Source organism: Mus caroli, chromosome 1 (genome assembly GCF_900094665.2).
Source record: "Mus caroli chromosome 1, CAROLI_EIJ_v1.1, whole genome shotgun sequence".
Classification (NCBI taxonomy): domain Eukaryota; kingdom Metazoa; phylum Chordata; class Mammalia; order Rodentia; family Muridae; genus Mus; species Mus caroli.
The window spans coordinates 164221901-164247416 of record NC_034570.1 but is presented as its reverse complement, the minus strand read 5'-3'; the positions used below and the strand labels follow the sequence as shown (position 1 = coordinate 164247416).

The following is a 25516-nucleotide window of genomic DNA, read 5'->3' as shown; positions in this document are numbered from 1 at the left end:
GAGCTGTTGGCTCCACATGAAACTCCACACATGCTGTCGATGGGTACTTTCTGTCACCCATGATTTTTTGTCTTTTAAACTGTCTGTTGGGATCATGTGTTGAGATCAGATGTTGCTGCTAGCTGTCGGTGGCCTTTTCATTTCAAGGCTGCAATGACTCTTTACTTTATCCCCCACTCTTTCAAGATGTGTAAATTGTGAGCCATCAGATACCCACATGGGGGTGGTCTGATGATTAAAAAACAGAACCAAAACTTTGGCAGAGACCAGGTACAAGGCAGATATAGATAGATAGATAGATAGATAGATAGATAGATAGATAGATAGATAGATAAGATAGATGATAGATAGATAGATAGATAGATAGATAGATAGATAGATAGATTAGATAGATAGATAGATAGATAGATAGATAGATAGATAGATAGATAGATAGATAGATAGATAGATAGATAGATAATTATCAAAGTCACAAATACAATTCAAATATTTCTATATGCCAGTTTTTAATCTTCCATGGATTTCTTCATCGTCATGTTGAAAATGATTCAGAAAAAAATGCCTTTTGCTCATTCTGCTCTACCTCTGATTGAACTGTCTAAAAGACTGAACGTATGCAGAATAGTAAGTGCTAAACTCAGTGGTACACTTATTGGCATTTATTTTGATTCTGCAAAATGATTCACAAGCCATTTGAGTTTTGCATTTACCCTGAATGTGGGTAATGTCAAAAGAGATAATTAGGTGTCTCTCAACAAAGTTCTGATCTTTTCACTGACCCTCTTCACTGCTTCCTTCACCTCTTTGTTGCGAAGGGAATAGATGATAGGGTTGAGAAATGGAGTTAGGAGGGCATACACTAAGGCAATAAGTTTGTCAGTGCCCTCAGGTCTGCTCTGAGGTGAACCCACATACACAGTAAAAGCAGAAGCATAGAACAGTGCAACCACTGTCATATGGGAGGAGCATGTGGAGAAGGCTTTGGCTCGACTGGCAGCTGAAGGCAGCTTCAGGACAGCTGTCAGAATACCCCCATAGAGTCCCAAGATGAGGACAAAATTGCATCCAGTGGCCACACCAATCACTGCCCCGTGAACCCGAGCATGCCACCTTGTGCTTACACATGCCAACCGCATTAGTGGTGCCAGGTCACAAAAGTAATGGGCTATTTCTTTCAAGCAATATGGTAAACTGGCAGTGAGACATGCAGGCACCAAGGCAGCTGAAAAGCCAGCCACCCAAGTGGCACCTGCAAGCCATAGCTGTACCTGCCTGCTCATGAGTGCATGGTAGTGCAGTGGACGACAGATAGCAAGGTAGCGGTCCAGAGCCATGACACCTAACAGGTAGCACTCAGTCATGCCCAAGGAGTGGAAGACATACAGCTGGACGAAGCATGCAGACGAGGGGATGGGTGAATGCCCATGGAGCAGGGTGTGCAGCAAGGTGGGCACTGTGGTGCTGACATACCAGAGTTCCAGGAAGGAGAGGACACTGATAAAGAAGTACATGGGAGTGGACAGCCCTGAATCTGCCTGGACCAAGACAATGATGAACAAGTTCCCTGCGAGGGTGAGGAGATAGATGCACAGGGTCCCCAGGAAGGCAAGAGGTCGGAGGGCACCAGAGGTAGTGAAACCAGCAAGGATGAAGGTCCGTGTCCAGGTGTAGTTGACATGATCCATGGTTCCAAGGAGGAGGGGGAGTTAAGGTCCAAGATTAACTACGTCAGGATCTTCCATCTCTTTGTGAAATACTAGAGTCAAGAGCAGCAACTCTGAGCACATGGCTGAGGTTGGACATTATCTAATTAAATCCCTATGTTGTTATCCTGGAGCTGCAGCCTCCTCCCATCCCCATCAATGTGAAATGATTGGTTTCAACATCAGTAGGTAGCTGGGCTAGAACTAGAAATGAAGACACCTGGTTTATTCTTCTGAGTATTCTACTCCTGATCTCTTGAGTGTCCACCAACACAGTTCTCCCCTATCCCACTCTCAATAAAAGGAAATGGAACCTTTCTACTGTAATCTCTCCTATGACCTCTATGTTTCCTGGGGAACTCTGTGCATCTATTTTTAGAATAATAAAATAACTAGAAGTGTTGGTCTGTTCTAAAGGAAGGCTTGATGTCTACAGAAAGTTATAGTGACTTTTTTCAGGAAGTCTTATACTTCATTGACTATTCTGGTAGGGAAAGATTAAGTGATCTATGCCTGAAAATGATGCAGACACTCAAAGATTAATCCATAAAATATAATGCCCATGAAATGTAATGGTTATTCACTTCCAGGCCCATCATATACAATGATTATTCACTCCTAGACCCATCGTATACAATGATTATTCACTACCAGGCCCATGATATGCCCTGATTATTCCCCATCAGTCCTATGATCTCCTATGAGTGTTTACTATCAGTCCCACGATCTTCTATGAGTATTCACTCTCAGGCTCACGATATCTACTGATTGTTCACCCAACATTCATACCGTACCTTCTAAAAGTTGAGCTTCATGAGAGACAGAGGACATGAATTTTCAAAGAAGAAAAGTGTGAGTCAGAATCCCCAGGCAGAAAAGAAACTTTGCGGTAGCTGTGAATTGGCTGCATGCCCTTGCTCTGACACACCCCAGCTGTACACTTTGAACTAGGGGACTGTTTTTTTTTTTTTTTTTTTTTTTTTTTTTAACTTACTCAATTTATTTTTTTTTTTTTTTTTTTTTTTTTTTTTTTTACTTAACCAACTTCCTGTTTCCTAAAATGAAGAAGAAGAACAAGATTTGGCAGTTGGTTTCTGAAACTGTTATGAGTTCTGATCTCCCTAGGGTATTGGGAAATGATTGTGAGTTTTGTGGTTGGGTTTTCCTTCCATAACCGGAGGCTACTCACTAGGAAAGATCAAAATCAAAGCTCTTGCCTTATTCTCTTCTGGTAATCTCCTACACTCTACCACCGTCATCTATCACCTGACCATTTGGTGGCATTAGCATCCGTGTCATCCCCCTAATGACAATTCCTATCTCTATCTACTTATATGAAATGACCCTGGAAAGACTGCTTTCCCAGAGGCCTCTTGTTGGGTGTTCCCTGGAGCTGTGAGTATGATGAGCTCTCAGAATCCCTCTGGAGCAAGAAGCTGGGTAGGGAGAAGTGAAACAGCATTTCTATTCCTAAGATGACTTCTTTGCTTCTTGCTACCAGGGATGATGCTTTTGTCGTGAAATCTATCCTTCTTAAGAGACAACTAATTAATAGTAAGGCCGTGGGAATTGATTTCAAAGGAAGAGATGAATAATTGTTTAAAATAATTTTACAGAGAATCTCCCCCTTTGGTTCCTTTATCTTTATTATTATTATTATTATTACTATTATTATTAACATTACATCCCAATCACTGTCCCCACTTCTGGTCCCCCCTCAGACAGTGCTTACTCCTATCTCCTGCTGTAGCCTCTCAACCCTGGCACATCAAATCTTGCAGGACAAGGCACAACCTCTCCTACTGAGGCCAGACAAGGCAGCCCAGTTAGCAACTCAAGAGCTCTGTAGCAAAAGACTGCTTAAAAAACAAAAATAAACAAACAAATAAACAAAAAACCCCAGAAGATTCCATGGATCTCTTCTATAAAAATGAGAACACACTTCCAGAAATGATATGAAAAAAATTTTCCAGAATGTATAAATACACTTACATTAGTTTGCTTACAAGTTGTAAAAACACAATTAAAATTTGTTTTGATGAATATGGTGGGTGTCAAAGCACAGAAAGGGGGAATCTAGGTTTTAGAGTTGGAGAAATACTCACTCATGTTATATGCCCTGTGGATTACTTTATTATAAAGGATAGAGTATATTATCTACTGGAACAATTGCGCTCACCTTAAAAATTCACTTTCTCATGATGACACTGTGTGCTGCTTTAGTAATCAACAATGAGCATTTATTTGCTTGCATTGTTGGGTGACTACTGAACACTCCATAAAAAGTCTTTAGGTCTTTTGGCGTCATCATCAAGTATAGACCCTAGAGATGAATTAATTTGCTCTAGGAGACAGTCAGCACTTCTTTTAGGCATTACCAAGTAGTGTACTGTTTGGATAATATTCTGTTCTCCTCCAAACTACTGCTCAATATAGATGGTTGAACTAACTGCCATTAGGAAGACAAAAAGTAAGGAGAAAACTGAGTTATGGTATAATTTTACAGAGAATCTCCCCCTTTGGTTCCTTTATCTTTATTATTATTATTATTATTATTATTATTATTATTATTATTAACATTACATCTAAGGAGCTGTGTATCCTTTAGAGTTTTATATCTCCTCCTTGGTTTTTAGTTCCACCACCAGAAATAGAGGTGAAGCAAGTTATCTCAGAGGAGAAAGTTGTGAGGAAACCAGGTGGGCATAGGAAGGAAGTAGTCTTTAAGCTCCAACTTTGAATTTCTATTCTTGTGTGTTTTCACATTGCATTTATAATATTTATATGTGTTTCTTCATATGTGATTTGTTCATTTGTCTTTTAAAAATGGAGAAGTAGAGCTGGGGATATGGCTCAGTGGGTAAGAGCACTGACTGCTCCTCTGAAGGTCCTGAGTTCAAATCCCAGCAACCACATGGTGGCTCACAACCACCTGTAATAAGATCTGATGCCCTCTTCTGGTGCGTCAGAAGTCAGATACAGTGTATTTATGTATTATAATAAATGGATCTTTGGGTCGGAGCAAGCAGGGACTGAGTGAATAGGGCCTACCAGAGCGAATGGGGTTGACTAGAGTGAGCAGAGGTCCTAAAAATTCAATTCCCAACAACCACATGAAGGCTCACAACCATCTGTACAGCTACAGTGTACTCACATACATTAAATAGATAGATAGATAGATAGATAGATAGATAGATAGATAGATAGATAGGCAGAAAGATAGATAAACCTTTAAAAATGGAGAAGTTAGTGTTTTCTGGGGAAATTTATTTCAGTTTATGTAAGATGGATAGGTCCACATCTTGCTAAGGCTGTGCAGCAATGAAGGAAAACAGGACACGTGCCTACCTAGTCACATTTTGATAAAAACCATAATCCATTGTTACCATGGAAACAGTCAGCAAGACTAAGGCCTCAGGCATGTGGACTCAAGCCTAGACAATGGCACTGACTGAAACCTCAGTGGTAATGATCAGAGGATGTAGAATTTGATGGCCCTGCATATTCTGAATCCAGTGTCTTTAGGAACCGTACTTAACTCTTCTATTTGCTCTTCACTTTGGAATATTTCTGACTACTGAGCTCACTCCTGTCATCCTATATATTCTATCCAGGAGATCCTTCTCCCACTCATAACCATCTCGTTATCACAAGAGGCATCATTTCCTCTCTAAACTTATAATAATGATGGGGTCTTTCTAAGGCTTTGTGTTCTTGTGAGTACAGTTCCATTAGTGAATAGAGTACAAATGATATGGCTCCTATCCCATAATAATGAATATTGCTCTCCAATTCCAAAGTTGGTATTTCTAAATATATAGATTGTGGTTAAATTCTTACAACTGGCCTAAGTGGGATTTAAAAATTGGAGAGTTATAAACATCATTTCATCTAACCTTAGTTGAAAATTCGCTAGTACAGTCAGTGTCTAGTACAGGTAAGTAACTGGAGCATCTGATGTGTATTTGTACATGTATCAAGACCTGTCTTGTTTCACTGGAGTGCCACGGAAATAAAAGTGGTGAGCAAAAAAATAAGCTGCCAAAACAATACTCAGGGATTGTACAAACCCTAGACGTGGAGAGGGGAGACAAGAATGCATGTGCCTCTCTGCTCAAAGGCTCACTAACATGAAATGATCCTGGAAATGTTTGAGCTGAGTGTTTAAAGCTACTCTCCACTATTCCTCCTTTTCAGTAGATCTCAGGCAATTGCCTTGCCCATCCCTATCTTTAGCTGGTCCAACTATTTGTTTACATATCCTGTTTCCACGACAAGGAACTTTGACCCCCCCACTCCTGGCTACTGATGTAACACATCACCTGGCTACTGATGTAACACATCGTGTTGGAGCATTATGTCTCACAGGGAAGTGGAAGAGGCAGACCTTAAGCAGCTTCAGAAATCCTCTCACAAAACTTTTCTTCAGAGCAACTCAGGGGAGCAGAGTGCAACACTAACAAGTTTGCTAATGAGAAAACAAACGAGTTGCTTAATTAAACTGGGGAAGTCAGAAGCCAGAGCAAGGGAATAGTTCCCAGGAGGAAGTCTATGCCCAATTAATGACACGGGCCCTCAACTTCAGTAATTATCAGCATTTTCTCTTCAGAGACCACCAGTGAAGAAGTTACGTAGTAGGAAGCTTTAGGGACATTTCCTTTTGCTTCCTCCAATTAGTCCTAATTAGGATCATGGAACAGAGACCAAGATGTCAAAGAAGCTGTTTAAGGTTAAGTCTTTGTAGGAGTCCCTTTCCTTGGCTATGTCAGAGTTGTTCTCCAAATCATGTATTTGTTTCTCATACCCATTGGAGGTAATAATGTGGCTTAGACTGGCAGCCAGACCAGAGTTTAAATCCAGACTTTCCCCCTAGCTATCGCCACTACAAAGTGAGCCACAGACCTTCCCAGGGCTTAACCTTTAATACACAAAAGTGACACAAAAGGACTCCATGACCTTTATGGTGTTTTGAACTCTACTTCTAAACTATGATAGATGACATGGAATATAAAAGAAGTATAATAAAAGATAACCCCGTCCTAATATCAAGGTGCCAGCAACAGAAGAGTCAAATCAAGTCCAGTGGATTGACTCTTGATTATACACATTCATACATGGAGGAGTTGGGTGGAGGAGAGATGTAGCATGTGAACTCAAGCAAATTATGCCGTTTCTGGGTTCTTTTCTGCTCCTTTAGAACATGTTATAAGCTGCCTTTTCTATGAAAAGAAATCTCGTCGTTTTTATTTCAAAAAAGTTTCAATAATTGGCTGTCTTTGCATCCCTACTTGGCTGTACACTTTACATGTTTATTATGATTCTGAGGTGTTGCTAAAAGTAAAATACACAAGTTAATAATATCATAGAATATTTTGTTAAAATTCTAAGACTTTAATTCTAATCCCACACATGATCAATTTTTAAAAATTTTCACACAATTTACATAATCCATTTTGACCTAATTTGCAAACTGAAAGTAGTTGCCAAGTGTAAAACCAATGGGAAAACTTTGTAAAAATAACTTAAGTGAACATACAGTAAGCTGCTACAGGAATTAAGCCTAACATTGCTGATTTCTAGTATTCTTAGCAGCATAAATGAGCCTAATTCCAAACACAAGAGATGATCTCTAAATCTTAGAAATATTGGCTTAGAGATGAGTTCAGTAAATGACTAAAATCCTAGAGGTCTTCGGTTTTGTAAACATGTGGTGTGTTTTAGAACTCATTAATCTATGACAGAGATCAGATCTCTGAGATGTTGGGGATACTCATGACATGATTCAGACTCATCTCTCTTTGAAGGTCTGAGTCTCTTCAGGTATATGAACTGTAGTTTGGCAAGGGTAACGGGCCAGGATGAGCTAAGATCCTGTGCTTCTGGAAGGAAAGCTCAGCTCTGACAGTTTACCAAATGCAGTACTGTCTTGATGATGTATGTGTAGGGAAGGATCACAGCCCAGAAAATGTTTAAAGCTTGGCATGGAAAATAAGTTCAATTACTATTAAAGTTCTGTTTTCTCTACTGTGGCCTTCCTCACAGACCTGAAATACTTAACACATGGGCAGTCACACAAGATCTTGGCATCATAAAAAAGATACTTGATATGTTTTACTGCAAAAAATACCCAGTTACCTTTAAATTCTATGACATTATTTTTGGATTATTTGTCTTTATCGTTTGTGCAAATTTGGGGTTTATAGAAAAGGGTATGAGGGCCAGAGAGATGACTCTAAATAAAAACATTTACTCACAGACCCAATTACCTCTATTAATGATGCTGACTCAATGAAGTAGCCAGAGAGATGTCCACTGATCTCCATATGATCACTAGGGCATGCATATAAACACACGCATGTAAACACACACACACACAGATATATATATATATATATATATATATATATATATATAGAGAGAGAGAGAGAGAGAGAGAGAGAGAATTTAAAATGGATGAATAGTGTCTACATTACAGTCTCCATATATACTTTGCTCCAACTCATGTACCACCTCCCTCACTATCAGCATTTCCCAACAGTGAGACATTCGCTATATGAACACATTGATATGTCTCTATCAGCCAAATCTATAATTTGCATGAGATTCTTTCTCTTTACATTTTGTGGTTTGGGGCAAATGCGTAACATTACAGCATCCTATGGAGCCCATTGCCCTGGATATGAGCTGTTCTTCTCCTTCCTCCAAGTCCATGTAATACTTGATATTTTTTGTTGTCCTCCATCTACATGTTTGCCTTTCTACAATGACAATTATTTGGAACTTGATGTGAAGAAAGCATCTCTCCTCAGGCCCAAGCAAAAGGCTCCATTCTCCCAGCAAACACAGCCATTCGTTTGTATGGGTAAACTCCTGTCATTGGAAGAAGTACAGTTTCTTGTTGGCTTTAAGGTACTGTGCCTTGATTGATGGAATGACAGTCTTTGAGTTGCTTGAAGATTTACCCTGATTGGTACAAATTTTCTTGGCTGCAAACAGGACATCCACTCACTTTTGAGTAAGTGGAAAACTTATCCTAGTTTAAGCCATGTTATAATATTAGGCTCCATTAAAAGTTTCACTCAACTAGCCTTTTCTTGCCTTTTGATTTTACCTGGTAGAAAGAACTGAGCTGGTAACCATAAGAAAGGTAAGAAGACAATGATCAGAAGAGAATAGAGTGCCATTCCACAGTCAAAACTCTTACCCATAATTGTTTCTGTCTGGAAGAACTGTAGAGATGGAAATGGAGAGGAGCCCGAGGAAAAGAAGATCTAGATACAGGCCCAAAGTGGGATCCAGCTCAAGGGGAGGTCCAAGGCCTGACACTATTACTGAGGCTATGGAGTGCTTACAAAAAGGGACCTATCATGACTGCCCTCTGAAAGACCCAACAAGCAGCTAGTCAGAGGCAGATATTGGCAGGCAGCCAATGAACAGAATCTGCTGACCCCTGAGGTTGAATTAGGGAAAAGCTGGAAGAAGATGATGAGGAGGGTGACCCTGTAGGAGGACCAGGAGTTTCAATTAACCTAACCCCCCCGAGATCTCTCAGACACTGGACCACCAGCCAGGCAGCATACACCAGCTGATAGGAGGCCCCCAACACACATACAGCAGAGGACTGCCAGGACTGGGTTCAGTCAGAGATGATGTACCTAACCCACAAGTGACTGGAGTACCCAGGGAGTTTAGAGATCTGGTAGGGTTGGGGTTGGAGGGGACATCCTCATGGAGTCAGGGGATCAGTACGGAGGTATGGGATGTAAAATAATAAGAGGGTAGACCAGGAGGGGAATAAAATATGAAGTGTAAAATAAAAGAATAATTTAAAAAAGAGAGAGAAAATACAGTGATGGAAGTGGCATAGAGGTGTCAGGGATAAAGACAAGCAGGGCTATGAAGAGCTGAAGCCTGAGATACTGTTGACTGACTTCCAGGTGCATACCAAACAGCTACCAATCCTTAAGGGCTAAGAATTCTAGCACCTCAGTCAATGAGATATGACACCAGCCACTCTCAAGGTCCCAGAATCACAAAGGCACTTCCTGTTTGTTACTATCTTTCACCTGCTGCTTCCAGAAGTTGATTATAAACTCCCAAATTCTGGGCTGGCAGTTGTGGTTAAATCCCAGAACCACAAATCTCCAATCCAAAACCTCAGAACCACACGTCTCTGACTTCTGAAGGGTTTGGTGCTTGTAAATCCTGGATGTGTTAGACTATTTCCTAGGCCTTGAGTACTTTATTGCAATAAAAACTCCAACTCAGCTGTCCATGACTCCTATCTGAGTAGAGCAGAAGAACCTTGGTCAAGGAGTTTTAACACCTTGATCTGGGTACACCATGTATGTGAGTTTTGTGTCTGGTGGCCAGTGTATATATGATTGCTACAAAAGTCAAAAGGTTAGGACTTTCTTATTTAGTGAGATTCAACAGAAAAGAATGTGAGCCTGACTAAGCTGTGATTTTTTTTTTCCCATAGTGACCACAGTGTTTAAGGGAAGCTAAGAGGTTTCCCAGGCCGGGAAATTGAAAGCTATGAACAAAACTGGGAGGAGGCCTGGCTATTTCAGCACTCCTCACCCGAGGGAGACAGCACAGTGAGAGACACCTAGTGCTATAGTGAAACAACTCTGAGAGTATCCTAACCACGGGTGTCTTCGTTTATACCCCATTTTTCACTTTCTCAGTTTCTGAATTATCTGCCTACCTGCTCAAACCAAGCAGGCCACTTCTGTTGCTGAAGATCTCAGCACCTGTACATCGCTGCCGAAATTCCAGGGAGGTGAGTCCTGTCTGTTTCTTAAATATATGATCATATCTATCTGTGGAATATAAAGGGACGTAGAAAAAAAATCAGTATTGGAGTTGGGGGGCGGGGCGGCGGCCAGGGCTGGTACCAGCTGCACTCACAGCATTGAACCTGCTGTAGCCGGTTTCAGATGCTTCACTAGGAAGACGGCAGATGACAGAATAAAGATGCCACCCCTATTCCTATAACTTTTCCTGAGTCAGTGTTTAACACAGGTCTTCAATTATCTTCACTAGAGAAGGCATGGGCGCAAGGTGTTTGTGGTGAATGACTGTGTAAAAAGACAAGACAGAAACAAGAAAAATGATAACTAAAATAATGTTAAATGAAAACCACACTTCAACATGAATATAGTATCCAGTTTTGTGAATATACAAAACTGAGATTTATACAAAACATGAAAACTCTCATTATCCTATAGAAGAAAATGTTCCAGTTTTGTGAATAAAGTTATTTAAATAGAGTGTCTTGACATTTTTATGTTTAGCTCTCCTCCTAGCTCCCTTCTGTATGAGATGTTAGAGACAATATTTGCCATACTCTTTTCTTCATTCCACTCTGGAGGTGAACTCTAGTGGGCTAAAGTTAAACTTGTTCACTGTTACTATTTTTTTCTCAAATGTTTCAAATTTTTTATCGTGCTTTGCCTAAATTTTCAGTAGTTGAGGTATGCATAAATTTGAAACCTTAGTCATGATTACTCAGTGTCATATTTGTTTAAATTTATGTTATTGCTTGTTATTATTATTGTTGTTTGAAAAATGATTTCATTATTGAATCCTGGTTTGCCTGGAAAGTGGTGCATAGCTGAGGCCAGTCTCAAACTTATACTCTCTGCCTCTGCCTCTGCCTCTGCAGTCTTTGAATCATAGACATCCACTACCATGTCCCTGTTAAATGTCTATGATTAATTTTGTATTTTACTACATAGTACTATTTACTGTCATGGGAGTAATGTAGTTATAAAACTAAAATCTGTTATAATTTGGTAATTATATAATTAAAATGGTTTCACTTTTCTTGGGTTGAAATCTTTCACTACTAAGCAGTAAGCCTCCAGGTTTTATGATGATTTCTTGGGTGGTCCTTAGCTATATTAATGGAGGATTTTGGTGTCTTTAAATTACTCTTTCAGCATCAAATTTTTCTAATATTTTTGAAATCCATCAAATAGTATTTTGTCAGCAATCCCAAGGTATTCTTTTTTTTCTAAACCACTTTCAAAATTGTCTCATTTTGTGCTTTTGTTTTGTTTTGATCTGTTTTATTTTTGTTTTTTTTTTTTTGACAAGGTCTCACACTATGTAACATTGCTCGGCTTAGAACTGACTATGTCGACCAGGATGGCCTCAAATTTAGAGATTTCTAGCAATCCCTGCCTTCTAAATGCTATATACTTTTATATTTTTATTTTAAAAGAGTTATTATTTTTTCTAGCTTATAGACCTTTATAAGGCATACTATAAAATCAATGTGCACATATAATGGGTAGTCTAGTCCAAGTAACAAGCATTTCCATGTCTTCAAAAATCACTAATTGTATGTGTTAGAATTTCATATTATGGGATGAGACTTACGGTGTGTTTTGATGTCCTTTATTAAACTTCTTCATATTTCCCCTGTCGCTGCCTCTTCCTCATCTCTATTGACCACTCTTCTATTTCATTCTGCAAAGTTATTTTTGTAAATAACTGAAACATGATGTATTTGTCTCCCTTTATCTGCCATGTTTTACTGAACATATTTATCTCCAGTTTCGTTCAAACTCATTCAAACTCCAAATGGCAGAAATTCATTGCTGTGAATGGCTAATGAATACTTGATGTGTGTTTTGTAGGGGAGTGAGCAGTTATATACTAATCTCAGTATGTATGTGGAAATCACAGAACAAATTTGGGAAGTTGTTTCTTTATAAAAGTTTCAGGGATCTAATCTCAGGCTATAAGGCTTGCACAGCAGATACTTCTCCCTGACCTCTTAATGTCTACTTTCCATGCAACTGTATTGTTTTGTTTTGTTTTATTTTGTTTTGTTTGTTTTCATTTTTGTAATAGGGTCTCACAATCAAGAATGGGCGTGTGTTCCTGATCCTTCTCTCTCTACTTCCCCAATAGTGGACTTTCATCCATGTACCATGCTACCTGGGTTCTCATTTTCTTTATAACTCATCCAATAAAAGATATTTAGCTTTATTCTGTGTTTCAGCTATTGTGATTAATAATACAACAAATATGCAAGTGTAATTGTTTTCTGTGTATAGCTGTTTCATCTCTATTGGTTATATAACTAGTTTTTGAAAGGAGTGGAACACACTGGTTGTTCTTTTTGTATTTAAAGGATTTCTATATTGTTTTCTATCATGTGTTCATCCAACAGTGGGTTACATTTCCTGTTTCTCTGAATTCTTTTTAGAATTTATTTCTTCTCTGTTTAATAATAAACATTGATGTGCATATAACATTATATATCACTATAGCTTTTATTTAAATATTTATATAATTTTATGCAACTTACTCTGAAGATTTGAAAAACTGAACCATTTTTGAAGAATGTATGTTTAGTAATTTTAAATTTTTCTTTATTCCTAACCATTTAATCCAGGTTTAAAGTAAAAAAATCAAATCACTTTGTAACTTACACCAACTCCCCAATATCTTCCCTCAACACATTCCCCCCATCCAATCTCAAATCTTCTTTTGTGTATGTATGTGTAAGATAATCCACTACACATTTGGTACAAGGAGTCAGGATCTGACAGACAGTCAACAAGGGAAAGGTTCAGGTACCTAAAAGGAAGAGAAGAGAAGCCACAAGCCAACACTCCCAAGTTCTGGCACAGAGGCATATCTTCAGACAACTATTCATCGCAACTACCCTTGACCCAACTCAGCTATCATTATTAATAACAAAGATCATTTTAAAGGTTTTTCTAGTAAGGTAATTGTTTTCCAATATTCCTTGTAACATAAACAGCTACTATGATGCTCTCTTTCTGTGAACATACCTATGTGCAGTATTTCCACATAGCTCATTCATTCCCATAATCATGTCTTTTTTTTTTTAATTTCTGAATACATGTACAATATATGCGAACTTTTTCTTCTAGTATAACCAACAACTTGAAAGATGGAGAATGAATATAAGAGACTTGTTCTGCTGGAAGGACTTGAATGTATCAATAAGCATCAATTCAGCTTATTTAAGTCATTGATGGCCAGTGATTTAAGACTGGAAGAAGACAACCAAGAGAAATATACCACGTTTCAGATTGCTAACATGATGGCAAAGAAATTTCCAGCTGATGCTGGATTGGGCAAACTGATCAACTTTTGTGAACGTGTACCAACTCTTAAAAAACGTGCTGAAATTCTTAAAAAAGAGAGATCAGAAGGTAACATGGAACAAACAACCCCTATCCCACCCGTGTCTTACTGTCTCTACTCCCTTCATAACCTTGAAGTCCACACATAGCTGTCATATCTCCGGTTTACACCTCAAAGACCATGGCCATATTGGTCATTTGGATTGGCTGCTGAGGACGTTCATCTTCCAGTGGTTGCTTATAATTTATGGAGCATATTTGATGCATGCATTAAAGACAAAAATAGAAGTTGATCAAAGATTGGGGTTCCAGATGTAACATAGATGTTCAAAAGTAATAAATCCCAAATACAAAATTATGTTATATTTAAATATATATATTAAAAAATCATCTCACCAGTTCTATTAAGAATACTAATCTATTTATCCTCTGTATTAACAAAAATAAGGATATATTTTGATTAAATATTGCCCTAAGAAGGCACGAGGCAGCACTGCCTTTCATAAAATTATTGAGTTGGGTAAAAAATTTTAGAAAGTTTTAATCACATTTTATAAGTTTATGTCAGATTTCCTTTTACTTGTATCTATTATTTGAGTGTATTATACACAAAACAAATTGATGTGATAAAATTTTGTATTTTAAGAGAATGTAGGAGAATGGGAATGAGGATAGCTTGGCTGAGGTACATGGGAATCACAAACATGAAGGGTTTTCTCATTTTATATGGGAAAGGTAAGGAAAACTGACTAATGGGAAATGGTATCAAATCTTGTGCCTTTGGTGCTATGTCACTAGAGTAAGCTATGGACTTAGCCTTGATATAAATGCAGCGAAGAGGAAATGGTAGAAATACTAGATGGTCTGTAGACCATCTATTTTGCTAAATGTGGGCTTTCTTTTTTATGCATTTGTTGTGATAAAAATAACCTCCTTATCCTAGTAACAGGAGAAACATCACTGGAAATAAATAGGCAAGAAGCAGGTCCTGCAACACCTACATCAACAAGCCACATGTTAGGTTCTGAAAGAGGCGAGACTTCCGAAACCCAGGAAGAGACTTCCACAGCTCAGGCGGGGACTTCTACAGCCCAGGTGAGCCTGAGGAACAGTGATGGCCTGGCAGTACAGACAGGCAGAGGTGATTTCTTTCCCCCCTGCTCAGTCTATAATGTACTTATTGCCTTATCAGTTTCTCTGCAAGCTTTTATTGAAGCTCAGAGGATAACTGATCAAGTAGCATTAATATGTGTTCACTCCTACTAGAAATCTCATGAACCTGAAAAGCAGGTAGAGCCATGGTTGTTGCCTATTTACACAAACCTAGTTTTCTAATTCAAATTCAATTATGTTCTACAATAGAAGTAATAATAGAAAAATCATTCATATAGCTTTTATTTTCCATTTGCTTGACAAAACCACTTATACACACATTTTTTGGACTATTAATGATAATATTTTAGACCTGACCAGAGGGTGGGTGCTACTCCTTCAAGTTCACAACATATTCAGGCATAATAAATCTACTACCTAATAATGAAGATGCACTCTGCTCAACTGATTAGACTCATTAACAGGGCAATGGATATAATTTCAGAAAAGGAAAGGTATGAGTGAAGAAAAGACTGAAGTGAAAAAGACCAAGGCATCTGGGAAAGCGGATCAGCCTCCCTGTTGTGAAGAATTCATAGCCACATGCCAGTCACCAATATCCCAGGTCTCATCTTCGGCTTCATCTAACATTCCTTTGGCTAAGGTACAAGCTTTCTGTTCCCCTTTCATTTCTTCAATCCAAATACCAGGAACAGGTCTTGAAATTCTGACCATGTCCCCCACTTCTCCCTGAGATTTAATTATCAAACATACACAGAGGCTGGATGTGATATAGATCATCATAAAAACAGAAACAGAAACAAAAACAAAAAATATGTAATACAGATATAGAATTTGCTGACTCATAACCTTTCATTTAGATGGAATGCTTAATGAACTTGTTACCTCTGTCAATGAGGAGTTTGTCTGCTTGTTTTGATACAAGGTAAGAAGAGGAAAGCAAAGAGTCAGAAGCAATGGACTCCATTTCTCCTCTCTTGTACTCCCACATATATTTCTTTTATATGACTAACCTGTTAACTTTTTTATAATACATATTAGGGTACTCACTTCTTCAGAACACTTAACACATTGTACAGCAATTCCATCTTAAAGGAATGTAAGTGTGTAAACCCATCTATCCTCTGAATTCAAGTGTTGGTATCTTGCTCTAGCCTTAATAAATCCCTCCAGAACTCCTATCCATGCTGGGTTGGAAATCGATAATGCTTAGCTAAATAATATACTCTTGTATTATTACCAGTTATGACACAGAACCAATGTTTGTTTTCCACTTTGCTGTGTATTTTTTAAGACCACGATTTTCCTATTTTTCCTATAGATACGTATAACCTGATATTTCTTTGAATGCCAGAAATATGAAAGGACCATCATATCTAAGGAGGATAGATGAAGGTTGTCTTGTCCAGTTTAGGCTCTGATAGATATCTGGTGAGGCTTAGAGATCACAAAACAAAGAAGTAATACAGCTGAAATCAGAGTAACTAAGAACTTTTGATTGAGATTAAGGCCCATCTCAAGAGATGGAACCCATACCAGACACTGCTAAAGGGGTCAGGAATCTGAGACTAAAAAGGTCATGTGCCTAGGAGAAAACCTACAACTATTATTCTACTAAAGGAGCATGGCAATAAAATGAATCCTAATGATATGTTGCTATACCTATAGAGCCGTACCTCACTCACCTCTCATCAAAGATGATTCTTGCCATAAGTGGCAATTGACACAGAGACCCACAACTAGCTTATGTGCATACAGTGAGAGATTTTAGAGCAGTCATTCTTCAATGGTATATCTTTATCAAATCTGTCTCCTCAAGACCCAGGGATCTACATGAAAGGGAAGGATGATTCCAAGGGAATAGTTATTCTTTGTATGTTTTCATATTTCTTATAATTGTGTAGAATAAGCTCTAGTGTAACATGTTACAATAGTTACTAGTCTCTTACTTGTTTTTCCAATTTTACATACCAGGACTGTCTTTCCAAGTCCCTAAACTAAATTAATATAAAATTCAAGGACTACATCATTATTTGTGTTTCTCTATTGATTGATTAACCACTACCTCAAACTCAATTTCTCCTTCAGTGAATATCCTTGAACTGTGTGCCTTAATGCCCATTTTGTAGTTTTCATGATAGCCCACTAATTTTTTCTATACATATCATATACATTCCTTTCAATTTGAATCAAGTCATTGCTATTTCTTTACATATATATATATATATATATATATATATATATATATATATATATAATCACCACCACTAACTGTATTGCTTTTTTATGTTATACTAATTGGTTGCACCGATCAAAAAATTAGATGCAATTATACACAAATTATTCTTAAGTGATGACTGTGTTGCATGCTAGATCAGACTATTTACATCTCCTTCAGTTTGTGGAGACAGCAATACTATCTCTATATACTCAAAATCTACGAAGTTCATAGATTTTCATTCCTTTGCATGTGGTCTTATAGGTAGACAATCTTCTCTCCATTAAAATACTCCATTGAAATCCAGGAAGCTCAGGCCACTATACAGAAAAGAGATCAGATCCTACCAATATCTCCCAGGTTCCAGAAATCATTGCTGTTGAGGAATGTTACTATCCATGTTTAAGCACATGACTCTAACCAAAGTAAATCTACTTGAGCCTACTTAAAAGAAGGGGCTGTGAGCCAGCTAGTATTTTTGATCATTTAATAATAGAAGATTGTTATATCTTGTGGAGATATATTGTGATTTGTATCCTCAAAATTACCCACAGTGAGTTCAGTGGTAACTAAAGACCTGTGACACCTTTATGGTATATGATAATTATTCTCTATATTCAACAACATTTAATTTTCCACTTTTATCTGCTTTGGCCATATTGTAAAGATTGTGTTTGAGTTAATTATATTTTCACTTAAGCATGTCATAAAATTGCTCTCAACAGCATGTGCTCTGTTAATGTTCAACACTTTTCTTCATGTTAGAAAATAACTATTCTTTCCAGTGAATGTGTTTAAATGTCAGTGGATGGAGCCCCATGCTTTAATTCATTGGCCGTTTGGTCAACTAAAGAATTCCTGTTTAGCTTATCTTCAGTTTTACAAATTCATAAAAATTGTTAGGAACAATGTTGAGATTGAGATTTGTCTCATGTAAAGGTTAATTTGTATTTCTGCTAAACTCATACGTTTATATCCCTGTATTTGTTCAACACAGAACCAAAAACCACAACCCCAAAATCAGAACATTCCCAGAGGTGCTGTTCTCCATTCAGAACCCCTGACAGTGATGGTGCTCTCTGCAACAGACCCATTTGAATATGAATCACCAGAACATGAAGTAAAGAACATGTTTCATGCTACAGTGGCTTCAGTGAGCCAGTATTTCCATGTGAAAGTTTTCAACATCGACTTGAAAGAGAAGTTCACAAAAAATAATTTTATCACCATATCCAATTACTTTGAGAGCAAAGGCATCCTGGAGATCAATGAGACTTCCTCTGTGTTAGAGGCTGCTCCTGAACAAATGATTGAAGTGCCCAACAGTATTACCAGAAATGCAAATGCCAGTCCTAAGATCTGTGATATTCAAAAGGGTACTTCTGGAGCAGTGTTCTATGGAGTGTTTACATTACACAAGGTAAGGTGTGAAAACTTGTCTTTTAACCTTCTACATCAAACCTGGAAACAAATAATGTCCATAATAATTTTCCATTTAGTGTTTAATGGCAGTATTGCAACACAAGACTCTACCTTGTCTAGGGATAAAAAGAGAAATCATCAAACAGATTAGGGAATAAGATTGGGTGATCTCTTAAAACTCAACTCCCTAAGATAGATCTGAGAGAACTCTCTGGAAATGAATTACATGATACTTCCTTTTACTACTTACAAATACCTACTCTCAGCCACAGTGAGCAGGAATGTGACAAGGCACAGGTTGGTGTCATGCTAACAGTTTGTATTTGAAGCTCTATGCAAATATACAACACTTATTCATTTCTTCATTTTGTCAGCTTTATGGTTCCTTAGTCTGTCTTTTTTAAAACTCCTTGTGGGGGACTTTTGGGATAGCATTGGAAATGTAAATGAAATAAATACCTAATAAAATAAAAAATAATAAAATTTTAAAAAATGGAAAAAAAATCCATTGTTTTATAGCACACTCTTCAGAGACTATGAATATGAACATAGTTGAAAATTTTATGGGTTATAGCTTGAGTAATGTTCAATACAGTATAAATTGGAGACTGTTTCAAAAATTACCTGAACAAGTGTGGATATTGATTGTGACAACTTTGTAGTCATAAGTACATTAGATGGATAAGTGCATCCTCTTAAACTCATAACCATTCAATAAAACGAATTGACTATCTCTACATATAGCAGGTTTAATCATTTAAACTTGATCAATTAATGTATTATTTTTGATTAGCTTGGCAACTGACAACTATTAAATGAAATGACATTTTGAAGCCAAATCAATATACTTTTCTAGATTCACTAGATTTATAAATTTACTAGATATATACAGACATCTCATTTGTGCATCAATGGCAAAATTCAGGCTTTCAGAATTCAGATAAAAACTGATAACCTTGGTGAACTCAACAAATGTCCTAAAAACTTTATAGGTTTATTTCTTTTTAGTCTGTCATTTTTTAAATTCCTTTTTAAAACCTCCATTGCTTTATAGCATACTATTTACAGACTATGCATATGAACACAGTTGAAAAGATTATGATTAATAGCTTGAGTAATTGGGGACATTGGCTTAATTGGACATGATATTGTAGAAAGGTAGGAAGAGGATCTAAGTGACTAAGTTATTGGAATCTTAACCAGTTTTGAAGATTCCCTGTAACCTATTGAATGAACGAACATAAGGAACAAATGTCAATTCATCCCTTTACAAGCAGAAGATAGAAAGAAGGCTGCTCAAAGTTCCGATTCCCGTAACCTCAAGTAATTTACTGGGAATCCAGGCTGTTGAGGAATAAGAAGCAGTGGAAAACAGGAAGAACATTTATTGTCCTAGCACTTCCAGGAAGAAATCTCCAAATCAAGAAAGCAAATCATTACAGTTCTAGAGAACTGGCATGAGGAGACTGCTCCCAGCTTGCTAGCTGTGAGGAAACCTGGGACCTTTGTCACCCTCAGCAGACTGAGAGAGGAGGCATACTTTCTCAAGGAGGGAATCCTGCTGTTCTGCCTAGTAACCGCAATCCTGAGGAAATGGCCTTGTTTTTCCTTCTCTCATGAGAAAGTAACTGTGTTTATAGTTTAATTAGACATCACATCTCAGAGGTGGACTGCAGGCAGAAGTCTCAGGCTGCAAGGAGTTTTGGGTCACTTTATAGGAAGATAAGCTATTGATAGGAAAACAGCATCTGGTGTGAAACTGGAAACTGTGGGAAAATCTTTCTTCTGCTTTGCCTTTAAAAGAAGTTGAAACTTTGAGTAACTGTGCATTAGCTGATTTGATTGTATACCAGCTATGTCCTCATTAATGATGCTCTACCCTTGGGATACAAACACACTAGATGTTGCCAATAGTAATAAAACTTCCTGGGTAAGACTTCACTGAATATACTTGTTTGCCTATGTCTATAACAGGCTTCATATTTTCCTATTATTTTTTCTAGTAAATGATCTTTTTGAATGTATAAAGTGAATGTAGATAAGATAACTTTTAGAAAATGAATGTTAATTTTACTTTTCCAGAAAAATGTGAAAACACAGAACACAATCTATGAAATAAAAGATGGTTCAGGAAGTATAGAAGTTGTGGGGAATGGACAATGGCACAACATCAACTGTAAGGAAGGAGATAAACTCCACCTCTTCTGCTTTAACCTGAAAAGAGAAAGCAGACAACCAAAGTTAGTGAGTGGAAACCACAGTTTCATCAAGGTAGGATGTAGACAGCAAATGGATTCGCCAAAAAAGAACTTGACTTTTGCCTTAAGATTTTGAACATGAAGTGTTTAATATGTTACATAGACAATTCTGTGTCTGGAGAAACAAATTCAGATGATGCCCTTATACTCATTTCTAAGGGGAAGAGTTTTATAAACGGATATTGGAGAAATAATCCAAAACTTTTCTATATTTGCTAAATAACAAGAAGTATGAAGAAGTTAGAATGACATGGAAATAGATTTCCATGTGATTAAGAGCAAGGATGTTGAATAAGTCAAATATGCTTTGAACGTCAGCTTTAATCATTAGGAGTTGGCTGATCCTGTGGAAAGTTGAACATTAAATCTCAACATTAAGAGGGGAAATGACTGTCTGTTCGTAAGTCATAATGGTCTCTAGCTCATCATGAGAAATTTGTGGTTCTATTTTCTTACTCTGTGAAGACATGAAACAGAGAGAGAGAGAGAGAGAGAGAGAGAGAGAGAGAGAGAGAGAGAGAGAGTTAGTTAGAGAGGTGCTAAGAAATATAAATGGTTTGAAAATATAAGAAAGTTTACATTACCACTATTAATTCAACTACATAAGGAAGAGAAAGAATTTGAGAACATGAGGCCAAAGGTTTGCTTAAAAGGTCAGAGAAATGTTGCATTGTCAAAATAAGGAAATGGATTATTCATTGTCAAATAGGTAAATGTTGAAAGGTTTTATGAGGATAAAGGCTTAAACATTTTGACACAATAGTAAAAAGAATTTTGTACCTGTCTTGAAAATTTGTCTTACAGAGAAACATTTGGAGGCAGAAATATTAGTTATACACAACTATCAGTTATTATATGTAATGTATTATATATTAATATTATATGTTGAGGAACTTTGTAAACTGCTTATGAAATATTAGGCAGTGTGAAAATCAGCATAGATGTACACCATTAAAACTTGCAAAGACTATCACTTTGAAAACAAGGCAGCTACTTTACCAAGACATTAAAGAAGTTATTTCATAATTGTATTAAGTAGAGGAAAAATAAATTGCCCTTTGATCAATGGAGGTATCTACTGCTTAAGAATAAAAGGCCCCTGTGGTTTTATTACAGTTTGGGAATGGTAGTGAGAAATAAAATATGTTCAAAGAACATCGAAAACAATTGAGAGATAACATTATGAAACTGGATAAATGATGCTGATACTAAAACTGGGAAAGAAGAAAATGACCTATGGCGGGCAGAAATATGTTCAGATTGATGTTCATTCCCAGCTGCTTATAAGAAATTTAGTAAATATCTCTAAATCTTTATAGAGACTTAGAAATCTATAGAAATAGATCTGAAATAGAAACAAATTTTATGTGTATTTTTAAATTTAGGGATACTTGACAAATCTTGTACCTGTACTATATTTAAAAAGTGTATGATAGATGTTACATTTATACTAAGAGAAAACACCCACCAAATATGTACTATGATTTGGGACTTTAAACAGCAATAGAGATAGCATTTCCATTTCATAGATGTAACTTCAAATACTCAGAAATAGTTACTGACAAAGAAAATGAGTAGTGGAACTGAGATCCACCTAGGCTACTGTGTGGAGATACTTAGACAAGATGAATATGCAGATGAGTGAAGGCAGTTATAGATACCAAGATTGGGGAGCAATAGCTAGAGGTAAAGTGTACTCCAAAGTAAGATAAACAAATGGAGCACCTAAGATACTTTGAAAGCTGCATGAAACCCAATTATAGAACATTTAAAAGAAGAAGGGAGTCAGTGTCAACATAGTTCATGACAGACATAATTATCAAGGGGCTCTTGTGAAATAAATACGTTGAAATATAAGAATTGGCTTTAACACAATATATACCCTAGATACAGCAGTCCAGATACAAATGCTGCTGCATTTTGACACAGGGACATATGCATTAGTTGCTCTATTTTCAAGATTCATCAATGCAAGAATACATCAGTTCCCACTGTACCTAATAACTCATCCTAATAGAAAACCAAAGCTTGTAGTTTTGCTTTGGTATTTTGTTTTCCTTGTTTGTTGTTGTATTTTGTTTTTCTTTAAAGATTTATTTATTTATTTTATATATTAACTAGTACACTGTCACTGTCTTCAGACACTGCAGAAGAGGGTATCAGATCTTATTACAGATGGTTGTGAGCCAGCATGTGGTTGCTGGGAATTGAACTCAGGACCTCTAGAAGAGCAGTCAGTGTTCATAACTACTGAGCCATTTCTCCAGCCCTGTTTTGTTGTCTTTGTTTTTGTTTGTTTGTTTGTTTTTTGTTTTGTGGGTTTTTTGTAGTCTAATCAATGCTTCAAACAAGATAAATCAATCCTTTTTCTTTTTGTTATAATTCCTCTCACCATATCTGGGAACGAGTTAAACTACCCAAATAAATTCAAGTTAACTCAAGTTAATTGAAAAGATCTATCTCTTCAAGGGCTACATAATCAGAAATGGGTGGCTCAAAATAAGGCAATACAATGAAGGAGATAAAGCAAAGAGGATCAACAGCCTTTCAGAAGGCAAAATATTTTATATGGCCCTTGAGTGGAATAGGCAAGGATGGGTGACTGGAGAAAAATAAGCAGTGCTTTATCTCAATTGCCTGGATCTTATTGAATCTCTCTCCCTATCTATTTTAAGGTCACCAAGGCTGGGAAAAAAAAAGAAGCATCAACTGTCCAGTCAAGCACAAAAAATGAAGAAGAAAATGATTACCCAAAAGTTGGAATTAAGGTAGAGATGCCAAAATAGAAATGTCACGTCTAAATGACAGCTTTAGTAGTATATCCAACCATTGTTTAATCTTCATACCTGATTTCTGATTTTGTATTTTCATTTGAAAAAATTTCTTATTGTTCTGTTTTTCTACAAAAATAAAATTTGATTTCATTTCTCTACTGTAAAAATAATAAACATGTCTTTTCAAAGGGACATCATTATATAGTGCTGTGTGTCATTTGTTTAATTCGTAAGTGAACTGTTTGAAAGTGGTGGATGCTCTGTGGACAAATCTGTAAGAATGCATCAGATTTCATCATTTTTGAATTCCAGTTGGACTTTCAGAGTATAGTCTATTAAGATTCTCTCCCACTGTATGGTCTGTTTTATCTCCCCATTAATTGTTCTCTTTGCTATCCACAATTTCTATACCTTATGAGGTCCCATTAATCAATTGTTGATCTTAATTCTTAGATGGACTAAGTCCTATTCAAAAGATGTCTATTGTGAGGAACATTCTTGTTATCTTTTCTTTATTGAATATTTCTTTATTTACATTTCCAATGTTATTCCCTTTCCAGGTCCCCACCCCCAGACCCCCTATCCCATCCACTCTCCCCCTGGTTCTATGAGGGTGTTCCCCCAACCATCCACCCATTCTTGCCTCCTCTCCCTCAGATTCCCTACACTGGGGCATCAATCCTTCAGAAGATGAAGGGCCTCTTCTTCTATTGATACCAGACAAGCCATCCTCTGCTACATATGTGGCTAGAGGCATGGCTGCCTCCATTTGTACTATTTGATTGGTGGTTTAGTTGCTGGGAGCTCTTGTGGGCCTGGTTGCTTGATATTTTTGCTCTTCCTATGAGGTTGCTAACCCCTTCTGCTCCTTCAGTCCTTTCTCTAACTCCTCCATTGGGGACCCTGTTTCAGTCCAATGGTTGGCTTTGAGCATCCACCTCTGTATTTGTTAGGCTCTGGCAGAAACTCTCAGGAGACAGCTAAATCAGGCTCCTGTCAACATACACTTCTTGGTACCCACAATAGTATCTGTGATTGTTCACTATATATGGGAAGAAATCCCAGGTGGGGCAGTCTCTGGATGGCCTTTACTTCAGTCTCTGCTCCACACTTTGACTCTATATTTGCTCCTGTGAGTATTTTGTTTCCCCTTCTATGAAGGACTGAAGCATCCACACTTTGGTCTTCCTTCTTCTTGAGCTTCATATGGTCTGTGAATTTTATCTTGGGTAATCTGAGCTTTTGGGCAAATATCCACTTATTGTCTTCTTAAAAACACACGTTTACAAGTCCCTTCCTGACAGTGCAAGCACCAGGGCACCTAGGGCGCGGAGTCTAAGGACAACTCCAAGGCCCCACAGAACTCTCCATGGGATCTTAGGACCTCTGGTGAGTGGAACACAACTTCTTCCAGGAGGCAGGTTCGAACACCAGATATCTGGGCACCTTCCCTGCAAGAGGAGAGCTTGCCTGCAGAGAGTACTCAGACCATTGAAACTCAGGTAAGAGCTAGTCTCCCAGGTCTGCTGATAGAGGCTAACAGAGTCACCTGAGGAACAAGCTCTAACCAGAGACAACTATAACAACTAACTCCAGAGATTACCAGATGGCGAAAGGCAAACCTAAGAAACTTACTAACAGAAACCAAGATCACTCACCATCATCAGAACGCAGGACTCCCACCCCACCGACTCCTGAGCACCCCAACACACCCAAAAAGATAGACCCGGATTTAAAAGCATATCTCATGATGATGGTAGAGGACATAAAGAAGGACTTTAATAAGTCACTTAAAGAAATACAGGAGAACACAGCTAAATAGGTAGAAGACCTTAAAGAGGAAGCACAAAAATCCCTTAAAGAATTGTAGGAAAACAGGACCAAACAGGTGATG

At 37.5% G+C, this 25516-nt stretch overlaps 2 protein-coding genes across 2 annotated transcripts in view; one reads left to right on the top strand and one right to left on the bottom strand.

The window, feature by feature from the left end:
* Positions 1-706: 706 nt before the first annotated feature.
* LOC110304770 (olfactory receptor 6N1-like) lies at positions 707-1698 on the bottom strand. Its single transcript, XM_021176353.1, has one exon. The coding sequence runs from the start codon at positions 1683-1685 to the stop codon at positions 741-743; it is 945 nt and encodes a 314-aa protein (XP_021032012.1). The 5' UTR covers positions 1686-1698; the 3' UTR covers positions 707-740.
* Positions 1699-10331: 8633 nt separating this feature from the next.
* The window catches only part of LOC110298025 (interferon-activable protein 205-A-like), a 29443-nt gene continuing 14258 nt past the window's right edge, over positions 10332-25516 (top strand). The window contains 6 exon segments of the mRNA XM_021167072.2: positions 10332-10488; positions 13622-13906; positions 14781-14936; positions 15403-15593; positions 18166-18588; positions 20673-20861. Coding sequence (XP_021022731.1) covers positions 13642-13906; positions 14781-14936; positions 15403-15593; positions 18166-18588; positions 20673-20861 — 1224 coding nt within the window. The 5' untranslated portion in view covers positions 10332-10488; positions 13622-13641.